We start from the raw sequence: 21,616 nt of genomic DNA, 5'->3' as shown, positions 1-21,616 counted from the left end.
CACTCGCACTTGGGTGGCTGAGTTTTCCAGAGCTCCTCAGTCAACTCTTATCTCCAGAGCCTCACTCAGCCCGTCATTCTGCGGACTGAAGCCTTTAGGGGGTGTTGAGGGGCGGGGGGGTAGGAGATTACTCAGGGGTCAGGGACACAGGCACGCTGGCCCAGCCAGACACGTATGTCAAAGCTTGAACTTCCAGAGGGTAGCTTGAAACTGACAGGATTTTTTTTTGTTTTATCTTGTTTTTCTCATAGCACAGAGAGCAATCCTTAGTTCTTTGAGACAGCGTTAAGCAATTTAAATCACTAGGTGGTATTTATTATAGACCTTTATGCTTTTAACAGTGTGCTAGGTAATTAAATTGCTTGTTTACTACCTATTCAAATAGCCAGTGGAGATCGTCCCTAAATGTGCATTTTGAAAAGGACATTATCGTATTAAGAGCCTTGTAATTAAGTATCATGTCCATTTGTTCCCAAGACATGGTCTCACAGAAGATGGCACTCAGTAATAGTTCTTGTTTTCTTTTTTTTTAAAAAGCTTAGTCTGTTAATACACAAATTTCTCTAATTCCATTCACTTTTTGGTGGTCTCCTTTAATTTGGGTAACTTAGCCAGCTGCCTTTAAGGGAATAAGTAAAATTAAATTATACAATATGTAAAGTATGCATTAGCATAGCACAGATTGAAAGCAGTTCTGACTCTTGACATGCTATCATGGTAGCATTCTCTTTGTTTTTAAACACAGGCAGGAAAAAAATTGGAAATGTATCCGAAGCCCTTCTTTCTCAACTAAGAAAAGAACATCTATTCTGTTGCCCTCTGTCACAGTAATTTTTGGCCCAAAAGAGCAAGTCAACTCATAACTAAAAAAGCCAGAGTCTATATTAAACTCTGATGTTTTTAAAACAAAATAGTTGTAGGAATTCCATGTTATTATTGGACATATCCCCAGATTGAAGAAAATATGCTTTCCTAGAAGTAGAGCCCTTGCCCACTGGAGACGAACTATCTCCCTGATAGAGACGTTAATTTGTCGATAATTCACATCGTATGTGGAAGCCCCGCATGTCCTGTACACGTGCCTCATGCCTTTTGTGTTTCTCCATGAACTTAACCAGTGTCTGGTCTTACTTTATATGATTCAGTCCTGAAACACAAAACTCAGGGCTCTCACTGTGGTGTTCAGTGGCTTACAGTTTGGTCTGAATGGGCCTGGCCATCCCCAGATACTAAATACATGACCCTCTGACTCTCCCTGCAAGGCAGTGACTCAACCAAATTCCGTTAAACTTGCCCTTCGTTAGAAAAGCAGAACCCACCGCGTGGAGAGTGTGAACCTCTGGGAGCTTTCCCTCCCCACCCTCGTTGATGTTGTTCCCTCATCACGACACAGGCAGCCAGAACAGCACCAGACAGTTCTGCAGACATGGATTGTGAAGTTATTTACATCACTAATAAGCAAATCTAAAGTGTTAAAATGTGGCATCTTCTGGAAATGCCAAAAGCAACCCGAAATGTCATAGAATGTGTTTTACTCTTCAGTTGAACCTTTGCGTTGCATGGAAGTGACAGGGCTCCTCACTATTGTGTAGACACACTGTGCAGAGGGCTTGGGGTTATAAGTAGACATCAGATTGCTTAACTGAGACCCTAGAGGTAGAGAGACAGCTAGTTTCTCTTGGACTTCATGCTCAGTCTGTTGTGCACATGTCATACAGACAACTGCATTTTAAATGGCCTGTTTCTGGCTTTGCCTTTGTTTCTCATGTTGTAGATGTTGTATCTCATGGCTCTGTGATAATATGATCAAGTGCTTCCATTTCCATAGCGAGGTCATGAGGTCTTGAAGGCTATTGTGATACCTCCCAAGACATTAGATTATGGACTTTTTGAGGGCAAGGATGCACCTTACATGTCTCTTCCTCATCAGTGACTAGCATAAGTAAATACTCAATAAATGTTTTAATTACATGTATAATAGTTCATCTGTGGCTAGTGCTAACATCAGTATCCCATAGTGTCGGGGGTCTGTTCAGGGAACGAATGGGTGTTCTCCATGTGCCAGGCAGTGTGCTCCCTGGTAGGAATAAGACGCAGTCACTGGTGTCAGGAGCTCATAGTCCAAAGAGAAGGCAAGCATGCATAAATCTCCATTTAAACTGCTACACACCTGAGAAGTAGAGGTGTGCAAGAAAGAAAAGTTCACAGAGCAAAGAGATACTCATTCTGACTTGGAAAACTGTCGGTTTTGACTTTTGAGCTGAATCTTTAAGAATGAGTCAGAGTTCAGCAGATAGAGAAAGAGGGAAAGGGCGTTCTGGGCCATTGCGGTCATTGCTTTTTAAACTTTTAATATGTTTTGCAGCTGAAAACATCGGCACTAATCCCACCTAGCTTTATGATTCAAGAAGAATAGAATTCATGACAGTTCTTGTTTTCTCCTTAGAGAACCTCCCCCTTGCAAGACTGCATTCCTTGTTTAAATGTTTTACCACTTTCCCATCGCTTTCAATTAAAGATGCTTCTTAGTGTGGCACGCAAGACCCCTTAGTCCCTAGCCCTGGCCTAGCTCTCTAGCCACATCTCCTGTAAGTCCCCCTACAATGTCCCCCAGACCCCACCCCAGTGCATAATGTCCTCCTGGTGGGCTGAACCATTTGTTCCAACCTAAACACTCTCTTCTTTCTTGCCTCTGTACATTTGAATAGGCTTTTCCCTCTTCCTAGGGTGTCCTGCCCTCCACTCCTCCACATGGATGGAGAATCACACAGTCTGTTCCCCTCACACTGCCCTGCACGCATGTACCCACAGCCTCAGCTTATGCCTTATGCCTCTGGTCAGGAAAAGCATCCTGGAAGCAGCGGTCCTGGGGGATGAGCGGAGGTTTGTCGGCCACAGGAGGGCTGTCAGTGTGGAAGAGGTGGGACAGCTGCTGCTGGGCGTGGGCTCCTCCCAGCAGCCCTCAGCAGCGCAGAGGAGGTAATTGGTTTGAATCACAGTTTGCACTTGGCAGCCTCGGGGCTGAATTTGACCCCCGAGACATGTTTTCTTTTTGCGGCCGGAGGCGGGGGCATCTTTAAATTAGTCATCACCATTTAAAAACTGGGAGGCTTCACATAAAAATCTGGCTTCTCCTGAGCAGTTTGGGAGGTTTGGGGACAATGCCCACCTGTTTCCAACCCTGGAGGAGCCTCAAAACCCCTTCAGAGGGCAGGGACCCTCTTGAGTTGTCTCTGGGATCCCGTCCTCTGTCAGGATTCCTGCCCAGTCCTGAAGACATTCAGGTTTGCATCTCTGGGTTTAACACACTTGGGGTTGAGGGACCAAGTAAGAACGGAGGTTAAAAGGGCAGGATGTTTAACGGCATCATGAAGATGGCGGCTCAGGTACCCCGCAGGGTCTGGGACTGAGGCCTTGAGGGGGCGCAGTCGGGCAAGGCCCAGGCTGAGGAGAAAGGGGGGGTCTGGGCAGTGGGTGTCCCAGAGAGTGTGAAGAGGCAGTGTGGGGGCAGCGTGGGCCTGGGATGAACCATTGTGATCAGCGAGTAGGGTGCTTGACTTGAGAGATGGCAGAGAGCTGTGGCCATAGGGGTAAGTGGCTGAAGCGGCGGGGTTGGGGGGCAGCCAGGATCACTGGATTCCAAGAGGTCAGGGTGATGAAAATGCTCTGTCCACATAGCCACCAAAGCCTTCCAACTTCTAATTACATAAAATAGCTAACAGGTGTGGAATGCTTGTGTGTTCCAGCCCCTACCCTAGGTGCTTTTCACATCTCGGTTTAATCTACATAGCAGTCCTATGACATATGGGTGCTCTAATGATCCCATTTTACATAGGGTACAGTGGCCAGAACTCAAGCCGAAGACTGAAATCACAGTGCATTCTCTGAAAACCTTCCCCCCACCCCGTAGGAAATGGGTAGGAGATGCAGCCCCAGCGAGGGAGGGCTTGGACGAGAGAGGAAAGCAGTGACGTGGGGCTAGCCACAGGGCGACTTGGAGGACACTGAGCTCCCTTCCAGCGAATAAGTGAGTGTGGGGCAATCCGCTGTCTCCCTGGAGGCGGCTGCAAGGAAACAGCGTTTTCAGGCAAACCAGGTAGACAAGGCAGTAGGTGAGAGGTGAGCGGCCCCCTTTGTGATGATGTTCAGGGGTTGAGGGAGTGTGTCGGTGAAGGGAAGGTTGGGAGGGCAGGGAAGGTGGTGTGGAACAGGAGTCTCTGGAAGTTCGAGCAGGATCTGGGGCTGCCCGTTCCCTTGAGGACGGGAGACCAGAGGATCTTGCGCTTTGCACTGGGAACGAGGGTGAGAGGCCTGGGGACTGACAGCCCTCGTGGATCCAAGTGGGCGCGTGCTTGACGGCAGCTGGGGCAGCCCCCCCGCTCAGCCCTGGCGGTGACACTTTACTCAGGTTTTAATAGAAGTTAGTCCTGATATCATGGGTGTTTCTTCTTCCCTGGTCCCTGGGAAGGGACACAACCATCCACATCCCACTGTGCTCTCATTTGTGATTATATATTCGACACCTCCCTGAACTGACGGCCAGGACCCTGTGTGTCCTCAGTCACCACCCAGCGTGATGCCCCGCTGCATGTACATGGTGAGCACATAGGAAGGAAATAATCACCTGTTCACAAACAAGCTGATTGCAAGTTCCAGAGCATGAACTTCTCATGCAGTTGATAATTCTGGCTCTGAAGTGAGAATACCTTATGTTGCTGTACAAAAACGTACATATCCAAACCCACTCCTCCTTTTTCCCAGAGTGCACCTTGCCACTTCCTCCTCCTCCTCACTTTCCCGGACTGGTTTCCTGCACCTCTCACTCCTGCCCCCTCTTCGCTCTCTGAGGCCAGCTGGCCCACCAGGACCTCGGGAAGTAAAGGCTCAGAGCCCTTCATGGCTGGGACTTGGTTGTTAGCAGATTGTTGGGCCGAATCAAGGGCAGGTCCGGAAGCCTGCCAGATCCTGGATGTCACGTTTTCAGCTGGGCCCCAGGCCCCAAGGATTCTCCGCGGCGGCATCTCTGGGCCTCTGGTTTTCCTGCCGCCAGGACTGCCGAGTCCCATTGGAGCTTCTCCAGCTCTCTCCCCTAGCTGGCCGCAGCGGGTCAGTGACGTGTGTGCGGTGCCAGCGCTTTCTTGTCACCCCACCTACGTAACTGTGGGGCATGGTTCTAGAAGATAATTTATGGTATAAAGTGCAGAGAAACCATGTGGGCCTACAGTTTCCATTTTCCTGTACTTTATACCACTTTTTCTTTTAACTTGACACCTTAGTGTAGGTTTCCTGAGCCACATACCAGCCTGGAGGAGGGAGCCGTAATCATCAGCTAAGAAGAAAAGAACTGTAATGTCCACTTTCTTAAGGGCTTGCCATGGACTTCATTGTTATTACTGGGGAATACGAAAGAATACTTGACCTAATAGCCCTCAGTTTTTACCTTCCCTGTATTGGAGCACATCCCTCAGTCCTCCCCACCCCCAGGAAAAGTGTGAGAACGACCACCCAAAAAGCACGGCGTGTCTCGGAAGGGAAAATGAAGACTGTGTCATTTCTGGTGGAACAGGTGACAGCTCCCGAACAGGGGAGGGCTGGCTGCTGGGAGGGAGGGGCGTCCTCAGAGCGGGCCATGTGCGTGCTGGGCTGACCCACACGTTCCCCTGCCTGGGTGGGCGAAATGCAAGGAGAGCATACAAGAATGTTCCCCAGCCTGGGTGGGCGAAACGCAAGGAGATCATACAGGAATTAGCTTAAGAAAATAGGAGGGAGGGTTTGTGCCTTAGAGCGCAGTCAGTCTCTCCCGAGGAGACATAAGGAAACTCACAAAGTTCCTTGGGGAGGAGTGCGGTTTTCCGTAAGGAAAGCTTGACTCTTGGGTGGGAAACCCGTTTCTTTCTGGATGTTTTATTGGCAGCCTCTTTTTAAAACTTACACATTTCTGGAAAGAGTTAAGCAATTTAATGTGCAGAAAGATAGTACATCAGATTTAATTAAAGTTGAAGCTACTTTTTATGGAATAGGAATGTCTTATGTGTCATTGTAATTTTCATTCCTGACAGTTGTTTCATCACTATGCTGTGGAATCCCGGTAGGACAAGTACTTTGCCCTCTTAACTCCTCGCTCGTCCTTGCTTCCTGGCTAAAAGGAGACCTCCCTCCCACCTGCGAAGAGTGGTTTTGATTTACAGACAGTGGTTCTCGCCTTTTGGAGGGTTCAAGCCCTCACTCCGACTGTGGCGTGAATCCAGTGGTCGTTTGCGGAGGGCCCCACGGAGCCGTTTGTCCTGCAGGATATGGACAGGGATGAGGATCAGCTCGGGGAACAGGAGGAGCCTGCTGCTTCCAAATTCCCTCCTCTGCAGAAGCAGTTTATTGTAGGGCAGCGTGTTTGACTAACATTTACCTTCAGCTCTGCGTGGCACCCACCACGAGGGCACATTCCAGGGGCACTTCCGTGCTTTGCTGAATGGCACGGGAGTGGCAGACAGGGCTCCTCTGTCCCACGGCCTGTTCTAGCAACTCCCTGTAGTTCAACATCCTCTACCGTTTCTCTGGTCATTCCAGTGAAACAAATACTGGTTCTTCTTCTTAGTAACGAAGCCACAATTTGCCTATGAAGACAAGTCTAGCGAAAGGAAACACCAGTGCTGGGCTTCTTGTTTCTTCTCCTGCATGGCCTGGTCTTCATGAGTAGGAAAGGGTAAAAGAGGAGTAGATGTGTAAGTGTGCCCTCCTTCCAAAAAATAAAGACCAGGCAAGCATCAGAGAGAAGGCCCAGCTTGAGCTGGGTCTGAAGGTTGAGGTGCTCGGCGAGGGGGGGGGAGAGAGGGAGAGAAGGGGCCAGCATGCAGTGTGAGGCTGTGATGTGCCCCAGGCAAGAGTGCAGGCAGTCAGTAGGGAGGCATGAGCCAGAATCAGACCGAGGCAGCGATGGGAATAGGGTTGGCACTAATAGAATCGTGGGATTTTACAGTTAGAAGCAAGCTCATTATGGTCCAACCATCTCATTTTATGGCTGAGAAAACTTGAGCGTCCCAGAGTTTAAGTGGCGTGCTGGTGGTCACACATTTTCTGGTGGATGATTGTAAATAAAGTGGTTCTGTTCTTCACTGCACATGTTTCACAGGAAAGAGTCTTTGTAAATGATCGAGAGCAAGTGCTATTAATCCTCATTCTCATTATAATGTTAAAACTAGTTGACCTTGGCTTTTTCCAATGGAAAGTGCAAATGAAGCGATGGTGACCGAGAGAGCCTGCACCTCAAGGAATGAGTTTCTTGGAGAGTGGGTCCCAGGTTCCATTCAGGGGAATCTCCCGGAGAGCTTATTAGTTTGCACAGGCACATGCTGGAACCCTGATTCCCCACTTGCAGAAAAACAGCCTTTATGCTTAGCACCCTGGAATCTGCATTCCAGGCATATTGCATAGTCTTTTTCTCCGCACACTAATTTTGAAAAGCACTGCACCTGTTAGCTCCCAGTCTAAAATTTATAAAAATAAAAACTGTGAGAACAGTGCATGGTCTAACCTCTGGTGTATTAGCCATGAAAAAAATACTTATTTCAGATTATTGTTCAGATGCCTTTATCATTCAGTATTTTCATTTGCAAGACAAACAAGGCACGTCTCCTGCACAAGGGGAATTCACGGGAGGAAAAATAGGATTTTGATTTTGTAGGATGAGCAGGTACTCTCGCAGAGTGTGGTGCCCCTGGGTGCTATTGAAGGTCAGAGGAAGGAAAATGAAGCCTGGTTGCTTTTTGAGCAGAGAAGGCCTTGTCGAGTGGGTGGTCTAAAGCTGTGTGGAATTCACCGGGGGCGAGAGAGAGGCAGGGATTCAAAGCGGGTGGACATCTGAGCCATGGCACAGAGTGATAAGGGGCAGGGGTGGGTAGAAGGAGTGAATGGCAGGTTGCCGTTGTTGCTCAACTGCGGGGCATAGGAGGGACCAGTGGAATCTGGAAGCTGGGAGATAAGGAGAGGCCAGACTTGAAGCACCTTGTGAGCCTTGCCAGAGCCTCCAGGCTGCCTGGGACTGCCTGTGTAGTCCCAGATTGCACAGCTTTTCCACAGGCGGAGCGAGCCAGCGTGGGCTGCTAAGGAAGGGAGTGCCCTCTAGGGGCCTAGATGATTTCTGAGTGCTGTTCATCATTGTTCTCGGGCACTCAGATGCCCACTGAGCCGCATCCATTGCCTATTCTGGAGAAGAAAAGACAGCTTAACCAACCCACCTGGCTGCAGCTGTGATTGGTGATTACATTATGTAAACATTTATTAATATGGTACCTTAATTGGTCACTATTTTAATACTGAGGTTGAAATTGAAGGCTTGATTTTTCTGCACATTGCAAATATAGGTTGTTTCTGGTTTCAGGTTAAAAAGCCCTTAGCCCATCCACTGTGTGATTCTACTTATATGAACTGTCCAGAAGAAGCACACCCATAGGGATAGAACACAGATTCCTGGTTGCCTAGGGCTGGCAGGGAGGGTGGCGAGAGTACAGGGTTTCTTTTTGAGGTGATGAAAATCTTCTAAAACTAGGTAGCAATGATGGTTGCACAAGCCTGTGAATATAAAAACACTGAATTATACACTTAAAAGGGTGAATTTTGTGCTATGTGAGTTTCATCTCACTAAAGCTGTTACTTTTTAAAAAAATTTCAAAGCCCTCAGTGTCACAGGTTCAATTCCCAACCAGGGTACATGCCTGGGTTTCAGACCATAACCCCCAGCAATGGCACATTGATGTTTCTCTCTCTCTCTCTCTATCTCCCTCCCTTCCCTCTCTAAAAATAAATAAATAAATAAAATCTTTTAAAAAAATCTGCAGCATACCAAAAAAATATACTCTAAAAAAATTTTTTTTTCAAAGCCCTCAACACTTCTGTTTCAAGGTATCATGCAAATATAATAGCTTTGCCTTAAGGACTTTTTTTTTGAGTTCACAATATAGAGCTCTCACTGCTTTCCTTCTCACTTTCTTTTGTTTGTTCAGTTAATATTGTCCCTCTTCTGTTCATCTCTAGTTCTGTTTCACTTAAACAGTATTTATTTCATGAATATACATGAGAGATCCAAAGGGAGCTTGTGGAAAGATGAGTGCTCAAGTCCCACGAAACAGTGAGAGAGTCGTGCCTTAAAAAACCAGAGTATTATTTGAGGCTGGCCCAGAAAGACAGATGGGACCTAGACAGACAGCTGGAGGTGAGGGCTGGAGGGGGAATGGTCAGGGGGGAACAGGGTGAGCAGTGTGGGGACGGCGCAGCCAGGACTTGTCTGGAGAACAGGAGGCCGACAGGGAAAATGAAGAAAAATACTGCGAGAGATGATACGCGGACCTGAGAGGGTTGAATGCGAGGCTGAGATACGTGTGATCAGTCCATTGAGGAGTACCTAAAGGTTTTTGATGACAAAGTAGAGGAACCGAGCCAGGGGATGGGTATGGTGGCATAGTCAGGGAGCAGAGACTCGGGTGAGTGGGGACCAGGTTAGAGTCAAGGCACTGAGGGAGGGAGGGTTTCAGACGTGTGCGGTCAGGGGTGGTGTCAGGTCAGACAGCATCTCTCTCTCCCTCAGGCTGGCCTGCTTCCCCTGCCCCCGATCCATGCCTTCTGCATTCCCTTGCTTGCTCTTCATTCAGGCATTGGGGTAAAAGGTAGGAGGAGGATGGGGGAGGGGGAGACAATGACGCAAAAGAGTGAAAACAGGAGAAAAGGTGGAGAGGACAAGGTACAGTTTGCACGCGGCAGTTCTGTAATTCAGCGCTTCCTCTTCCTGCCTCGACAGAAGAACATCTCCTTTAGCGGAAAATACAGGACAGGAAGTCCTGTTTAATTTCAGGTCAGTTGATGAAGCTCTGTGCCTCCCCATTCTCATCTGTAGAAGGGAAGCATAATTTTATTAAAGACTGGTAAAAAACTACATTGGACTCACCTAATTTGTGGACATAATAAATTTCCTTGGCAAATAAGGGTCTTGATGGTGTCCCCCATTGTTACATGACAGAAGGTAGACATACCTGTCAAAAGGCAACTCACATCAGCTAGATTATGTTGAACTACGTGAAACTGCTGTTTGACTGTTTTCAAACTACAAAAAAAATGGCTGTTTCATAGTTTCAACCCCATGAGTAGTTGCTTGATGTTTATCTGCCATGAATCCACATTTTCACTTTTCCTGGGTCCTTCATAAATTTTTTCTGTCTGAGGGTGCTGGTGGTCTTCATCATCTGCTAACCTCAAGTTCAGGGGAAGCTGTGAGAAGTCAGAAGACGGCCCCAGGGAGGGAGGCTTTGCCAAGGGAGATGCAGAGAAGGGGAGAGGTTCTGGGAGGAGGCCAGCCAGCCAACACCAGGGCGTCCGAGTCCCTGGATCTTGAGTGTTCAGTCATTCTGGTGCAGAAGCAAAACTTGAGCAAGAAGGGTTTTCTTTCTCTAAGTGTGTCCATAGGCGGCTGTGTACAGCATCAGGGCTTCTGAACAAGCTGGAGACAATGTGCGTGGGTCTGTAGGGAAACATGACATACAGACGCTGGGACGTGGGTCAGACGTTCAAGGGGAACAAAAAGACTTAGAGCAACTGAGGCGTGGTTTTCAGGCTGGCGTGGTTTCTGAGAGCCTAGCCCAGCGCCAGGCACAGAAGGGCATGTACGTATTTGGGAAAGGGCACTGCAGGGTTGAAGGACAACATCTGAAGACATATTTTTTGGTCGGTCGTATGCTCTTTGGTGTTTAAATTAGAATGATTGGAACACATCAGTAGGCAAGAATGTGAATCCCAGATATCCTGTAGGAGTCTTTCATTGTAATCGCATCCAGATACTAGGATCAGGGTGTGGCCTCTCAGTACTTAGAGTGTCAGTTGCAATAAGTGTGAAGAGCATATTGCTACTGTAATATCACAGTTTATGGTTATGTGCTTAATACTGCAATGGCTGGCTACGTGAAAATGAAAGACTACAGAATAACCTTACTAGGAACTAAAAGCCCAGCTCATATTTACTCAGTCCTAGAAGATGATTGTCCAATAAGAATACAGATGATAAATCAAGAGCTCCCAGCCCTACTCACAGAAAGCAGGAAGACGTTTATTTTAAACCGTAGGCAGAAATACCATTGCAGCAAAACCTTAATTATCTCTAACACCTGCTTCTCCCAGGAATCCAATATAAGGGTCACCCCACGTGGAAGAGGCCTGAGAGGGCTGGCCCTGAGGGAGACCATTCACACCTTTCCGGTGGCTTTGATGATCTTTGGTGCAAATTGTAACTTCCACTTGTGTTTCCTTTAGTTCTGCCGGTAACTGGAAATGTAATTAAACCTCTGGGCCTGATTACTGAGGTTCTCAGGGGCTACAGGAATATTTTACTTTATTAAAGATCCGAAGAACGATAGAGGAACAAAACAATCACATAAGAAGGGGGAATAAAACAGAATTAATGAACATGTTAATAGTTCTTCCCTGCTGGGAATGTTCTCTTCTCCCGCCCTTGAGCCCTCCTACTGTGCATGAACACCTACATACTTCCTGCAAGGACGTCTCCTTTTGGGGTATCTTCCTTTCACTTCTGTCTACCCGGGAACTCCCATAGTCCTCCTCTCCACCCTCCGCCCACCCCTCCGTGCCCAGGGGAGTCCCAGGGGAGCAGCTCACTGCTCCCCCCCACGTGACGTTCCCACCCTGACACTCTGCTGCCCCGCGCTGCTCCCGTCCTGCCTGCTGTTTCATCCCAGCAGATCAGCATCAGACAGGTGACCGCATTTTTTTTCCTCCTCTGATTTTTACCTGCCTCTATTTTTCTATATTCAGGCAAATGTCACAGCAGAGTTGAAGTTCACGGAACACCTCGTTCGTGCCTGTAGCGAGAAATGCACACATGCAGTTTAGAAGATCCCAGAATAAAGACTTTCATCCTCCAAATAGCTGTCACAAAGTCCACTTAGAAAAGTGCAGGCCCTTTTCTTTATGAGGAGCTACCCAGTCTTCAATCAGAGCCTGTTTCTTCCGTTAGACACAATTATGAATTAATTAGTGTGGGTCAACATGAAGGCACTACTAGACACAATCACACACGAAAAGAAAAGACTGAAAAGCTAACAACTTAATAGTTGAAAGAAGAGCCAGAACAATCTCTGCAGAATACATAAAGGTCAGGAGCAAAGCAGCAATGTGGGGCCATGGCACACAGCAGCCCTCAGTCCGCGGCGGCCTCTGCAGGCCTCCCTGATTTATGGCATAACATAATGTATGCATGTAAAAATGGCCCCGAGTCATCAAGAAAATGTTATGCTCAATACTGGTCTAGTTAAGTAAGAAATGAAGTGATGCATTTTGGAAATACTTCTGTCAAAATGGTAAAAACTAAAAACCTGGGTGTACATTAGGTAGATGAGCCTTAGTTATGTGGAATGCAGATGGTGTTAGGGCCCCCTCCCCATCCCCCAGGGACACCAGATAAACCAGACAGTGCCATAGAGTGGAGTTAGTTGGCCACAGCCACTTTGTGGTCTCCCGACTTCTGTGTTGTTGTTTATTCACGGGGTTCTCCCTCCCTTTTCTTTGGTTTCAGATGCGAGTGTCGCACTGGCTTATGTGGTCCCCCCGTGTGTGAGGCGGGATCCATTCCCCGCATAGTCTCTCGTGGAGATGGGACACCTGGAAAGTGCTGTGATGTCTTTGAATGTGTTAATGGTACGTGGGGTTTCTCTTGTTCTCAGAGAGTGCACATTTGTGCAGGAGGAGGAGGGAGGGTTCAATTTAGCTGTTTCTGCCATTTATACAGCAGGAAATATACTCAGGGACTCGATGAAACTTCACGCAGAAAGGAGGTTTGGTTAAGAGTCCAGTGGGCGGTAAAGAACGTGAGGGAATCATCATTCCATCATCCATCAGAAAGAGAATTTTGGACGCATACTAGCAGATTGCATGTAGCTGTCGTAGTCTGCTGTGTTTCAGTAGTTAACCAGTTTTAGGATTTCAGAAACAAAGGTCATGGAGCCTGTAATCGTAGTCCTCCTGTCATCCTCCCCTCAGCCCATTGCTCTCAGGAGGTGATGGAGGTAATGAACACCACATTGGAGCTACTGCCGTTTGAACCAGAAAAGACATCGTTCCTCTAGGTTGACATTTTCCCGCTTAGAGAGAACATCTCTGTCCAGGGCTTGGTCACTAGCCTTGGCCTGCTTTCCATTTGAGCCGTGTGGCCCCGAGATAGGATTCTCCGGTCACAAGATTCCTTCAAATAGAATCCACCTCTCCCTTTCACCTTTCGGGAGAGGGCGTGGTGTTTGGGGGCAGGGCGTGCATTGGATTTGCACGCTAGAAGGAAGGAGAACCTCAAACATGCCCCTCCATCAGAATTTCCAGAAGAAAAACAAAGCATGAAACACAAGTGAGATGTCAGTAATTATAGAGCATTGCTTAGTCAATACCTAGATTCACAAGGAAAATGAGGATGGATTTGGACAAATGCAACAAAATTGCACATGTAGAAACATCTGTACCAACTAGTGCCTATAAGGAATTAGTTCAGAAAATCATCTACCCTCCCCCCAGACCCCCCCTCCCCCAGAAGAAAGGTTTTATGAAAGCTGAATTCTGTTTCATTGTGTCCTGTAGTGTTCAGTCCAGTGCACACATGGTTTTGCTTTGTTTTGTTTTGCTTTGTTTTGTTTTGTTTTATAGAAACGCTTGCAGGACGGCTTTGTGGTTAAGAGAGAACATTGGCAGGAACCAAATAGCCTCCGTTTGAAAAGGGGTTCCTCCACTCCCTAGTTGTATAATTTGGGCATCTCTTATCCTCCCTGGGCCTCAGTTTCCAAATCCGTAAGATGGAGTGAATTCCAGTAAATTAGGTGAGGCTTTATATGTGAAGCCCTTGGACTTGTGCCTCAAGAGCAAACAGTCTCACTGTCTTGTATGCCCATCTCCTGTCCACGTGCAAAGACACTGTTCTGCACGTTCCGGGGAAGAGAGAGAGTGAGGCACGCCTCCTGACTTACAGACCTGGTCGATACGAGCACACGAGCGGGAAGGGCTCCACGTGCACCCATGAGTCTCTCCTGAGTGCCTCCCTGCAGCTGTGTAGTCGTCCAGGCGGTAGTAATGTCTGGTCAACACCAGCCAGCGGCCACGCAGACCTTGCTCTGGGACCACTGCAGTTTAATTGATTCTAGATGAGTCCCTGTGAGATGGAGCTTGTTGCTCCTTACCTCGGGCCCCAGCCTCTCAGACACTCTCCCTTCCAGTGCTCATCTCCCGGCAGGCACACAGTCTGTCTCTCACTCTCAAACCTCCCTCTGGAGGTGGCTGTTTTCATACCAGCCCGCAGAGGGCTTACTTCGACTGCTCCACGCTTTAAGCCTAAGTCTTTGTCCCCTGGAAATACCACCTGGGGTAATGCAATGCGCTGTTGTGTCCTCCAAGTGATGAAGAAGAGTGGGCCTTCCTTCTGTCTTTGCTTTGTGGTTGTAGAAACCCAAGTGTCAGGCCTTTCTTCTCAGGATGGGAGCTTTACCTCGTGGTCCAGTGTGACACCCCCACCTCAGTGGCTCGGATTCACCTTCAGGGCCCGCCCCTCCCTGTGGAGCTCTGACTCCAGGAAGAGCACTGGCCATCTGCCATGAGGAAATGTTGAGATGACAAAGCGCAGGCACAGTGTTGCTCGCGGTGCCCCTTTCTTGCCACCATAAACGTGTTGAGTGATCCTTGTCTTATTTCTCGTCCCACTGTTAGTGTCTCTGTTAAAGTGTTAGTCATTTAGTTGTAGGTGAGACTAGGAACTCCCACACTGTGAAGCTTCATAATCCTGCATAACAATGTTTAAGGACGTTGTCTCAGTCTGTATTTGACTTCTTTTGATACGTGCATGCACACATACACACATCTGCCCTATACACGCACACATTTCTGTGCATGTGGGTGTCTATGTTCCTCCTAGTGCCCTGGGAAAGTCTCACTATTGTCATAAGGTTGCCATCAAAGGATATTACATATCAAAGATTCATTTTCATCACCTAGAAAAGCAGAGGTTTATTGTGTGTGTCTGTGTGTGTGTGTAAAGCCTTGCTTATCCACAAAGGATTGGAGGCAACTTTTCAGTGAGAACGGGTACAATTTCATAGTGGAAGATTATTAATGAAAAAGGAGAATCAGAACCATAGAGTAGTCCATAAAGGCTGAAAGAGAAAAGCGAAAGGAAAGTGCCCACAGGTATGCAGGCCGTAGCATCTGTCTGCCTAATGCTGGCAGGCTGTTGGCTGCCTGGCCACCAAAGGACAGGGAGGCAGGGTGAGATCCACTGTCCTGATTTTTAGAGAACAGAAGCCCACTCACTGGACAGGGCAACACTCATCTTTTACGGAAACTTGAGAAGATGCAGTAGATAATGTCCTCTCTTGTTCTAATACCACCAGTGCAGAAACCTGTTTCCTGTGGCTACACTTCTCCATACAAAGCAAAAGCGAATATGAAAATGCAGCTCAGTGAAAGCAGGTCTCAGAAATCTTTTTGACACACGGCTGGAACCTAGATGCCTGTAGCATCCATAGTCTCTCGATTTCGAGGCTCCCACCACATGGAGGAATAGATAGAGAAAACCCAGTTCAGAGGGCAGTGGGTGCGTGGTAACACAACAGACCCCACGTGCAGAAACGGAGATTGCACGGTGGCACTCAGTTCCTGAGCTGCCATCCAGATAACCCATCTGCTTACATTGTTTTGCTTTGTTTTTTTTAAACAATACACATTGAAGGAAAACACAAGATTACAAAATGTTCAGAGAATTCAGGAACTCCTGAGTTTTGAAAACATTCGCTTGGGTGAATAGGTGGAGAGAACATTCTCTATAAACATTACCTCCCTTTGCGGTTTGGTTTGTTTTGGTTGTGTTTTGGTGGAAGGCTGGGCGGGTTGCCAACCAGATTGTGATGGTTTGTGACCACATTCTCTGAGGAAGGCCGGACTCGGGAGGTGTTGGCTGAACAAGGGCCCTGTTGTTTAGAAACCAAAGGGACAGATGGCATGCTGGGGCTCCTTTTATGTAAACCTAGAAGTCATCAAAATCCTCACCTAGAAGGGTGATCTTCATAGCCATTGTGGAACAATCCCAGACATCCCTCAAAAAACAGCCCTGTATCTGCTCCAGCCCACAAACAAAACTTTTATCATCTGTCCGCCAGAGCCGAGTGACTGCCCTTCCTTTTACATGGGCATGTGCTCTCGGTCTGGGGCCAGGACACCCTATTGTCTTACCCTGGCCCACCTCTGCCCTGCCCACAGACATCAGTGTTTGAAATCTCAGGCGTAGAATGTGAAATATTTGGTTTCTTAGATACGATCAGTTGTTCAGTGCATATGACAAAAGTCTAAATAAAAGAGAACATTTTGTTTTGCGACTCTTAGCTAATAACTGACTCTTCCGGCCTCAGAAACTGACCTGTAGAACGGATCAGTTACAGGAGAGCCATACCCAAAGTCAGCTTGATCCTTACGTAAAATTTCGGTCTCGAAAACACAGACCTAAAGTCTGTTAATAAGAAAATTAGTATAAAAACATCTATTGAGAATCCACTGTCTGTACAGCAGTACTGCTCAGGAATGTTCCTAGGGACAGACTGTCTATTTCTGCAGTGACAGAGTGAATGTGGCACTTGGAAAGAAATACTCCACTTAATATGCATTTACTGAGCATCCATCCTGTTCCTGGAAACTTATCAAGTGAATTTTGCTCAGAGTGATATAATCTTTTGTAGTCCTTTATAAGTATTGTTCTGTTTTTCTTATCCCTAAATAGTATCTGCTTGGCATACTATAGCATGCCAACTCCCTTCCTCCATAGGAGAAATAAAGGTTTTTATCCATGATCCTGTCTTTGTGTTTATATCAGCTTGCTGTTGACTGATGGAGAAATTTTCAGACCATTCTCCCCTGGTATACAGTTGTGTCTCTTTGGGCTTATGATGTCTACCTTCTCGGCTTCTTGTACAGCTCACCACTCGCTGTGAAATGAGGCCAGAGGCAAAATATTAGCTGTTTTCTACTAGGAGATTGAAGAGAAAAGGCAGCAACTGTAACTGTTTACATTTCTTCCCCACTGATGTGAAGTTCTATATTCTAGTCTTTTCCTCCATTGACACTGTATACCTATCACCATCTTCCAATCAGTGTAGTGTGGCAGGCAGTCAAGGTCATTAACAGTCAGTACTACCAGGCTTTTTTTCCCCCCCAGGAAGTCTGGAATATACAGGGTCCAGTACAAATAACCCCCCTATTTTATTTATTACATAAAAATCTTTTATTACAAAATCATAAGCATGTAATTCTGTGCCATAACAATACCACACTTAAGCACACCATATGACATTTTAGGGGAAATGTTCAAATTAAGACTATAAATTACTACACCTATGTTATTACCCTACCAACCACACTCAGTGGTATTACTTCTGCTGGACCCTATATTAAGGGGGAAGAGAAGATTTCAGAACTTAGAAGGATAAAATTTAATTGGGCCAACACAAAACACAAAGAAAGCACTAAAGAGATACTTTCTTAGTATGCATCTCATCTTTTTCAATGCATCTCTGCATTGAAAAATACAAATTATGTAGCAAGTTACTTCTTTGTAGTATTTTTTTTTTCTTTCCTCGGCCATTTAAATTGCCCTCTTGCAGAGGTTGTGGTAATCCCCACGCTGTTCTGCGATTCGCATCTATCCCCAACAGGTAAAGAAGTACTTGGTTGTTGATCCTCAGAGACCACTGCCAGCCTTTGTATAATGCACTTTTCTGAAGAGCCTCTATAAATTCTGCAGCAGTGTCAGATTGGAATTCCATTGTGTTATATGTGTGTGTGTGTGTGTGTGTGTGTGTTTTTAATTGTTGTTCTATTGCAGTTGTCCCAATTTTCCCTCATTTCTCTTCCCTGCCCTGTCCCCCAGTCAGTCCCCACCCTGATGTCCATGTCCATGGTTCATTTATAACTATTCCTTGACTAGTCCCTTCCCCTTCTTTCCCTTTTTATCCCCCTCCTCCTCCTCTTTGGTCACTGTCAGTCTGTTCCTTGTTTCCATGCCTCTGGTTCTATTTTGCTTGTTTGTTTTGTATATTAGGTTCCTCTTATAACTGAGATCATATGGTATTTGTCTTCTGCCACCTGGCTTATTTCACTTGGCATAAAGCTCTCTAGTTCCATCCATGCTATTGTGAAAGGTAGGACTTTCTTCTTTTTTTCTGCTGTGTAGTATTCCATTCTATAAATGTAGCACAGTGTTTGATCCACTCATTTGCTGATGGGCACTTAGGCTGTATCCAGCATTCAGCTATTGTAAATAGCACAGCTATGAACACAGGGGTACACAGGTTCTTTTGAATTTGTGTTTCAGGATTCTTAGGGTATAATCCCAGCAGTAGAATCACTGGATCGAAAGGCAGTTCCATTTTTAATTTTTTGAGGAAATTCCACACTGTTTTCCACAGTGGCTGTGCCAGTCTGCACTCCCACCAACAGTGCACTCTAAATCCCACTCCCTGGCTCTCTGGGCATTAGCTAGTGAAACCTAACCGGCCCAGGCCGCACATCAATCCTGTGCCCTGCTGCTTACGCTTCTGTGCACCTCCCCATAAACACAAGTTCGTCTGGAACCACTTTATTCATAACCAGAATCTTCCCTCCTAACTTCTTCAAGTCTTGCACCAAAATTTGTGGCTTCACCCAGATGGTAGATGTGGCTGATAAATGCAGCCAAGTAATTAATATTGATTGGTGTGTGAAAATTTTTTCTTCAGTTTGAGTGGGTGCTCAGCATGGTATGAGTATACTGTTTTGCATCACCCCCAGTGTGCAGGTCTGATTTGTAAAAGCACCCCACCTTCTGTATTTTGGAACTTGAGGTCTCACTGCTCAGGTCCTTCTGATCTCTGCCTAGATTAGTATGGCTAAATGTATATAGGTGAATGACTCTTTTCAACATACCATTAATTTTCTGAAAAAAGAAATACTACGCCCAGCAAGCACGGGGAAACAGGTGCAGATACATGTACCACCTGTGTCAACATATACACACAGCTTGTCTCTGACTGGTTATGAGACTTTAAGCAAGTCTTCTGACCACTTTAAATTCCGTTATCCTCATTGAAGAAATAGATATCAATACTTGTTCCATCTTCTCTAGAGAGATTGTTATAAAATCGAGTGAGAAAGTCATCATCATTCAATACAATACAAATGTAGATGCAGGGTCTGACAGAAGTAACGCATGCTTAAGTGTGGTTGGTCGGGTAATAGTATGTGTGTAATAATTTATAGCTTTAATTTGAACATTTTACCTAGAATATGGTGTGTTTGAGTGTGATAATGTTATGTTACAGAATTACATGCTTATGCTTTTGTAAAAAAATTTGTAGTAAAAGCATTTGTAATTAAAAAAGGGCATTATGTGTGCTGGACACTGTGCACTCCAAATGCAGGGAGAGTCTATTTCGAACACGCAAGGTGACATACTAAGAAATGATGTTGGACAGAGGAGTCCATACAAGACATGTGTATCATAACTCAGTTTTCCTCACCTTCTTAAACAGGGTGTCTTAGCTCAGGAGAACATTCTTCCACCTGGGAATATTTTGATTGTACCAGATTTATTGAAACACGTACCATGCAATCCATTAAATGAGATCGTATGATTCAGTGTTTTGACGTGTTCCCAGAGTTGTGTAATCATCATCATGACCAATTTTAAACCACTTTCATCAGCCCCTCCCCCCAGCACTCTGGAACTCATTAGCACTCCCTCCCCATGTTCCCACAAAGCCCCCAGACCTAAGCAACCAGTAATCTACCTTCTGTCTCCATAGATGTGCTTATTGTGGGCATTTCATATAAGTAGAATTATACAATAGGTCTTTCACGACTGGCTTCTTTCATTTAATGTTTTCAAGGTTCATTCATGTTAATTGTATATAGCAGAACTGCATTTTTTCCCTTATGGCCAAGTAATATTTTGATTGTATGGATATACAAGGTCTATCTGGAAAAAGTCCAGCCATTTTTAATATAACGAGAAGGGTTTGTACAGCATCGGTGTAACCTGGCAGCCAGGGAGAGTGGACTGGAATGAGCATGTGTGAACAATGATGATTTCACTCTGCTACTCAGTGGGGCAGTAGACACTGTTGAGTGAGCATGTGTACTATGTGGCCATCACACTCAAAATGACTAAGTGGAGCAATGAATCTGCATCATATTTTCATTACGCTTGAACATTCCTCTGTGGAAACTGTTCAGATGATTCCAAAGGCTGCAGCTATGGGTAACAGGTGATTGGCATCTTCATCATGACAACACGCCTGCCTACTCAGGCATCACATTCATGCACAGTTTTTTGGCTAAACATGAAATCACCCACATGACTCAGCCCCTCTACAGCAGGGGTATCAAACTCATTTTCACTGGGGGCCACATCTACCTTGCGGTTGCCTTCAAAAGCCGAATGTAATTTTAGGACTGTATAAATGTAACTCCTCCTTAACAGTTAAGCGAGAGCTTGGCACTGCCGCCAGGTAGAAACAAGGTGCTGGGCAGGATAAAACAAGGTGGAGGGCTGCCCATGGGCTTTGTGTTCACCACCTGTGCTCTACAGCCTTTATTTGGACTCCTGCAACTTCTGGCTTTTCCCCAAACTAAAATCAGCTTTGAAAGGGAAAAGATCTCAGTCCATCCATGAGATTCAGGAAAATACAATGGGGTAGCCAGTGGCAGTTGGCAGAACTGTGTGAGGTCCCAAGGTACCTACTTTGAAGGGGACTGAGGCGTCATTGTCCTGTGTACAGTGTTTCTTGTATCTTGTATGTTCTTCAGTAAACGTCTCTGTTTTTCATATTACATGGCTGGACAGACCTCATATACCCAAGAGAAATAAAAATAGAGACCAACACAAAAACTTGTATACAAATGTTCATAGCAGCATTATTTACAAGAGCCAAAAAAAAAGTCTCAATCTCCACCATCGGATGCATAGGTAAACAAAATGGTATACTCGTATACCTAGGATTGGAGGTGCTGGATTATATGGTAACTCTACAGTTAATGTTTTGAGGAACTGCCAGCTGTTCTCCAGAGCAGCTGCACCTCTACGTGCTCACCAGCAGTGTGTGAGCATTCTAATTTTTCCACATCCTCATCCATATGCATCTATAGCTTTCTCATTATAGCCTTCTAAGCATATGAAGTAGTGTTTCACTGTGATTTTGATTTGTATTCCCTAATAGCTAATAATATTAAGCATATTTTCTTGTGTTTATTGGCCATTTCTGTATCTTATTTGGAATAACATCTATTCAAAAGTTTGCTCCTTTTTCAGTTTGGGGTTTTTTTTATTGTTATAAGAGTACTTCATATATTCACAGTCATAAGAGGATAGAACTCATTTTCAGGTATATCATTTGCAAATATATTCTCCTTTTCTGTGGGTTACCTTTGTGCTTTCTCGGTGGTGTTCTTTGAAGGGCAGACATTGATGATATCCAATTTAACTCTTTTTCTTTTGTTGCTTCTGTTTTTGGTGTCATATCTAAGAAACCTTTGCCGAATCCAAAATTACAAAGATTTACTCATGTTTTCT

General features: G+C 45.8%; 1 protein-coding gene across 1 annotated transcript in view; it reads left to right on the top strand.

Moving 5' to 3' along the window:
• CRIM1 (cysteine rich transmembrane BMP regulator 1) overlaps positions 1–21,616 on the top strand; it is a 180,504-nt gene that overhangs the window by 91,535 nt on the left and 67,353 nt on the right. Inside the window, exon 5 of the mRNA XM_045826977.1 lies at positions 12,569–12,690. Coding sequence (XP_045682933.1) covers positions 12,569–12,690 — 122 coding nt within the window. The remainder of the gene's footprint in view (positions 1–12,568; positions 12,691–21,616) is intronic.

This window comes from Phyllostomus hastatus, unplaced genomic scaffold, assembly GCF_019186645.2.
Source record: "Phyllostomus hastatus isolate PE091 unplaced genomic scaffold, TTU_PhHast_1.1 phas_scaffold_78, whole genome shotgun sequence".
Classification (NCBI taxonomy): domain Eukaryota; kingdom Metazoa; phylum Chordata; class Mammalia; order Chiroptera; family Phyllostomidae; genus Phyllostomus; species Phyllostomus hastatus.
Note: the sequence above shows the minus strand (reverse complement) of the source record. Positions and strands in the feature narration are given on the sequence as shown.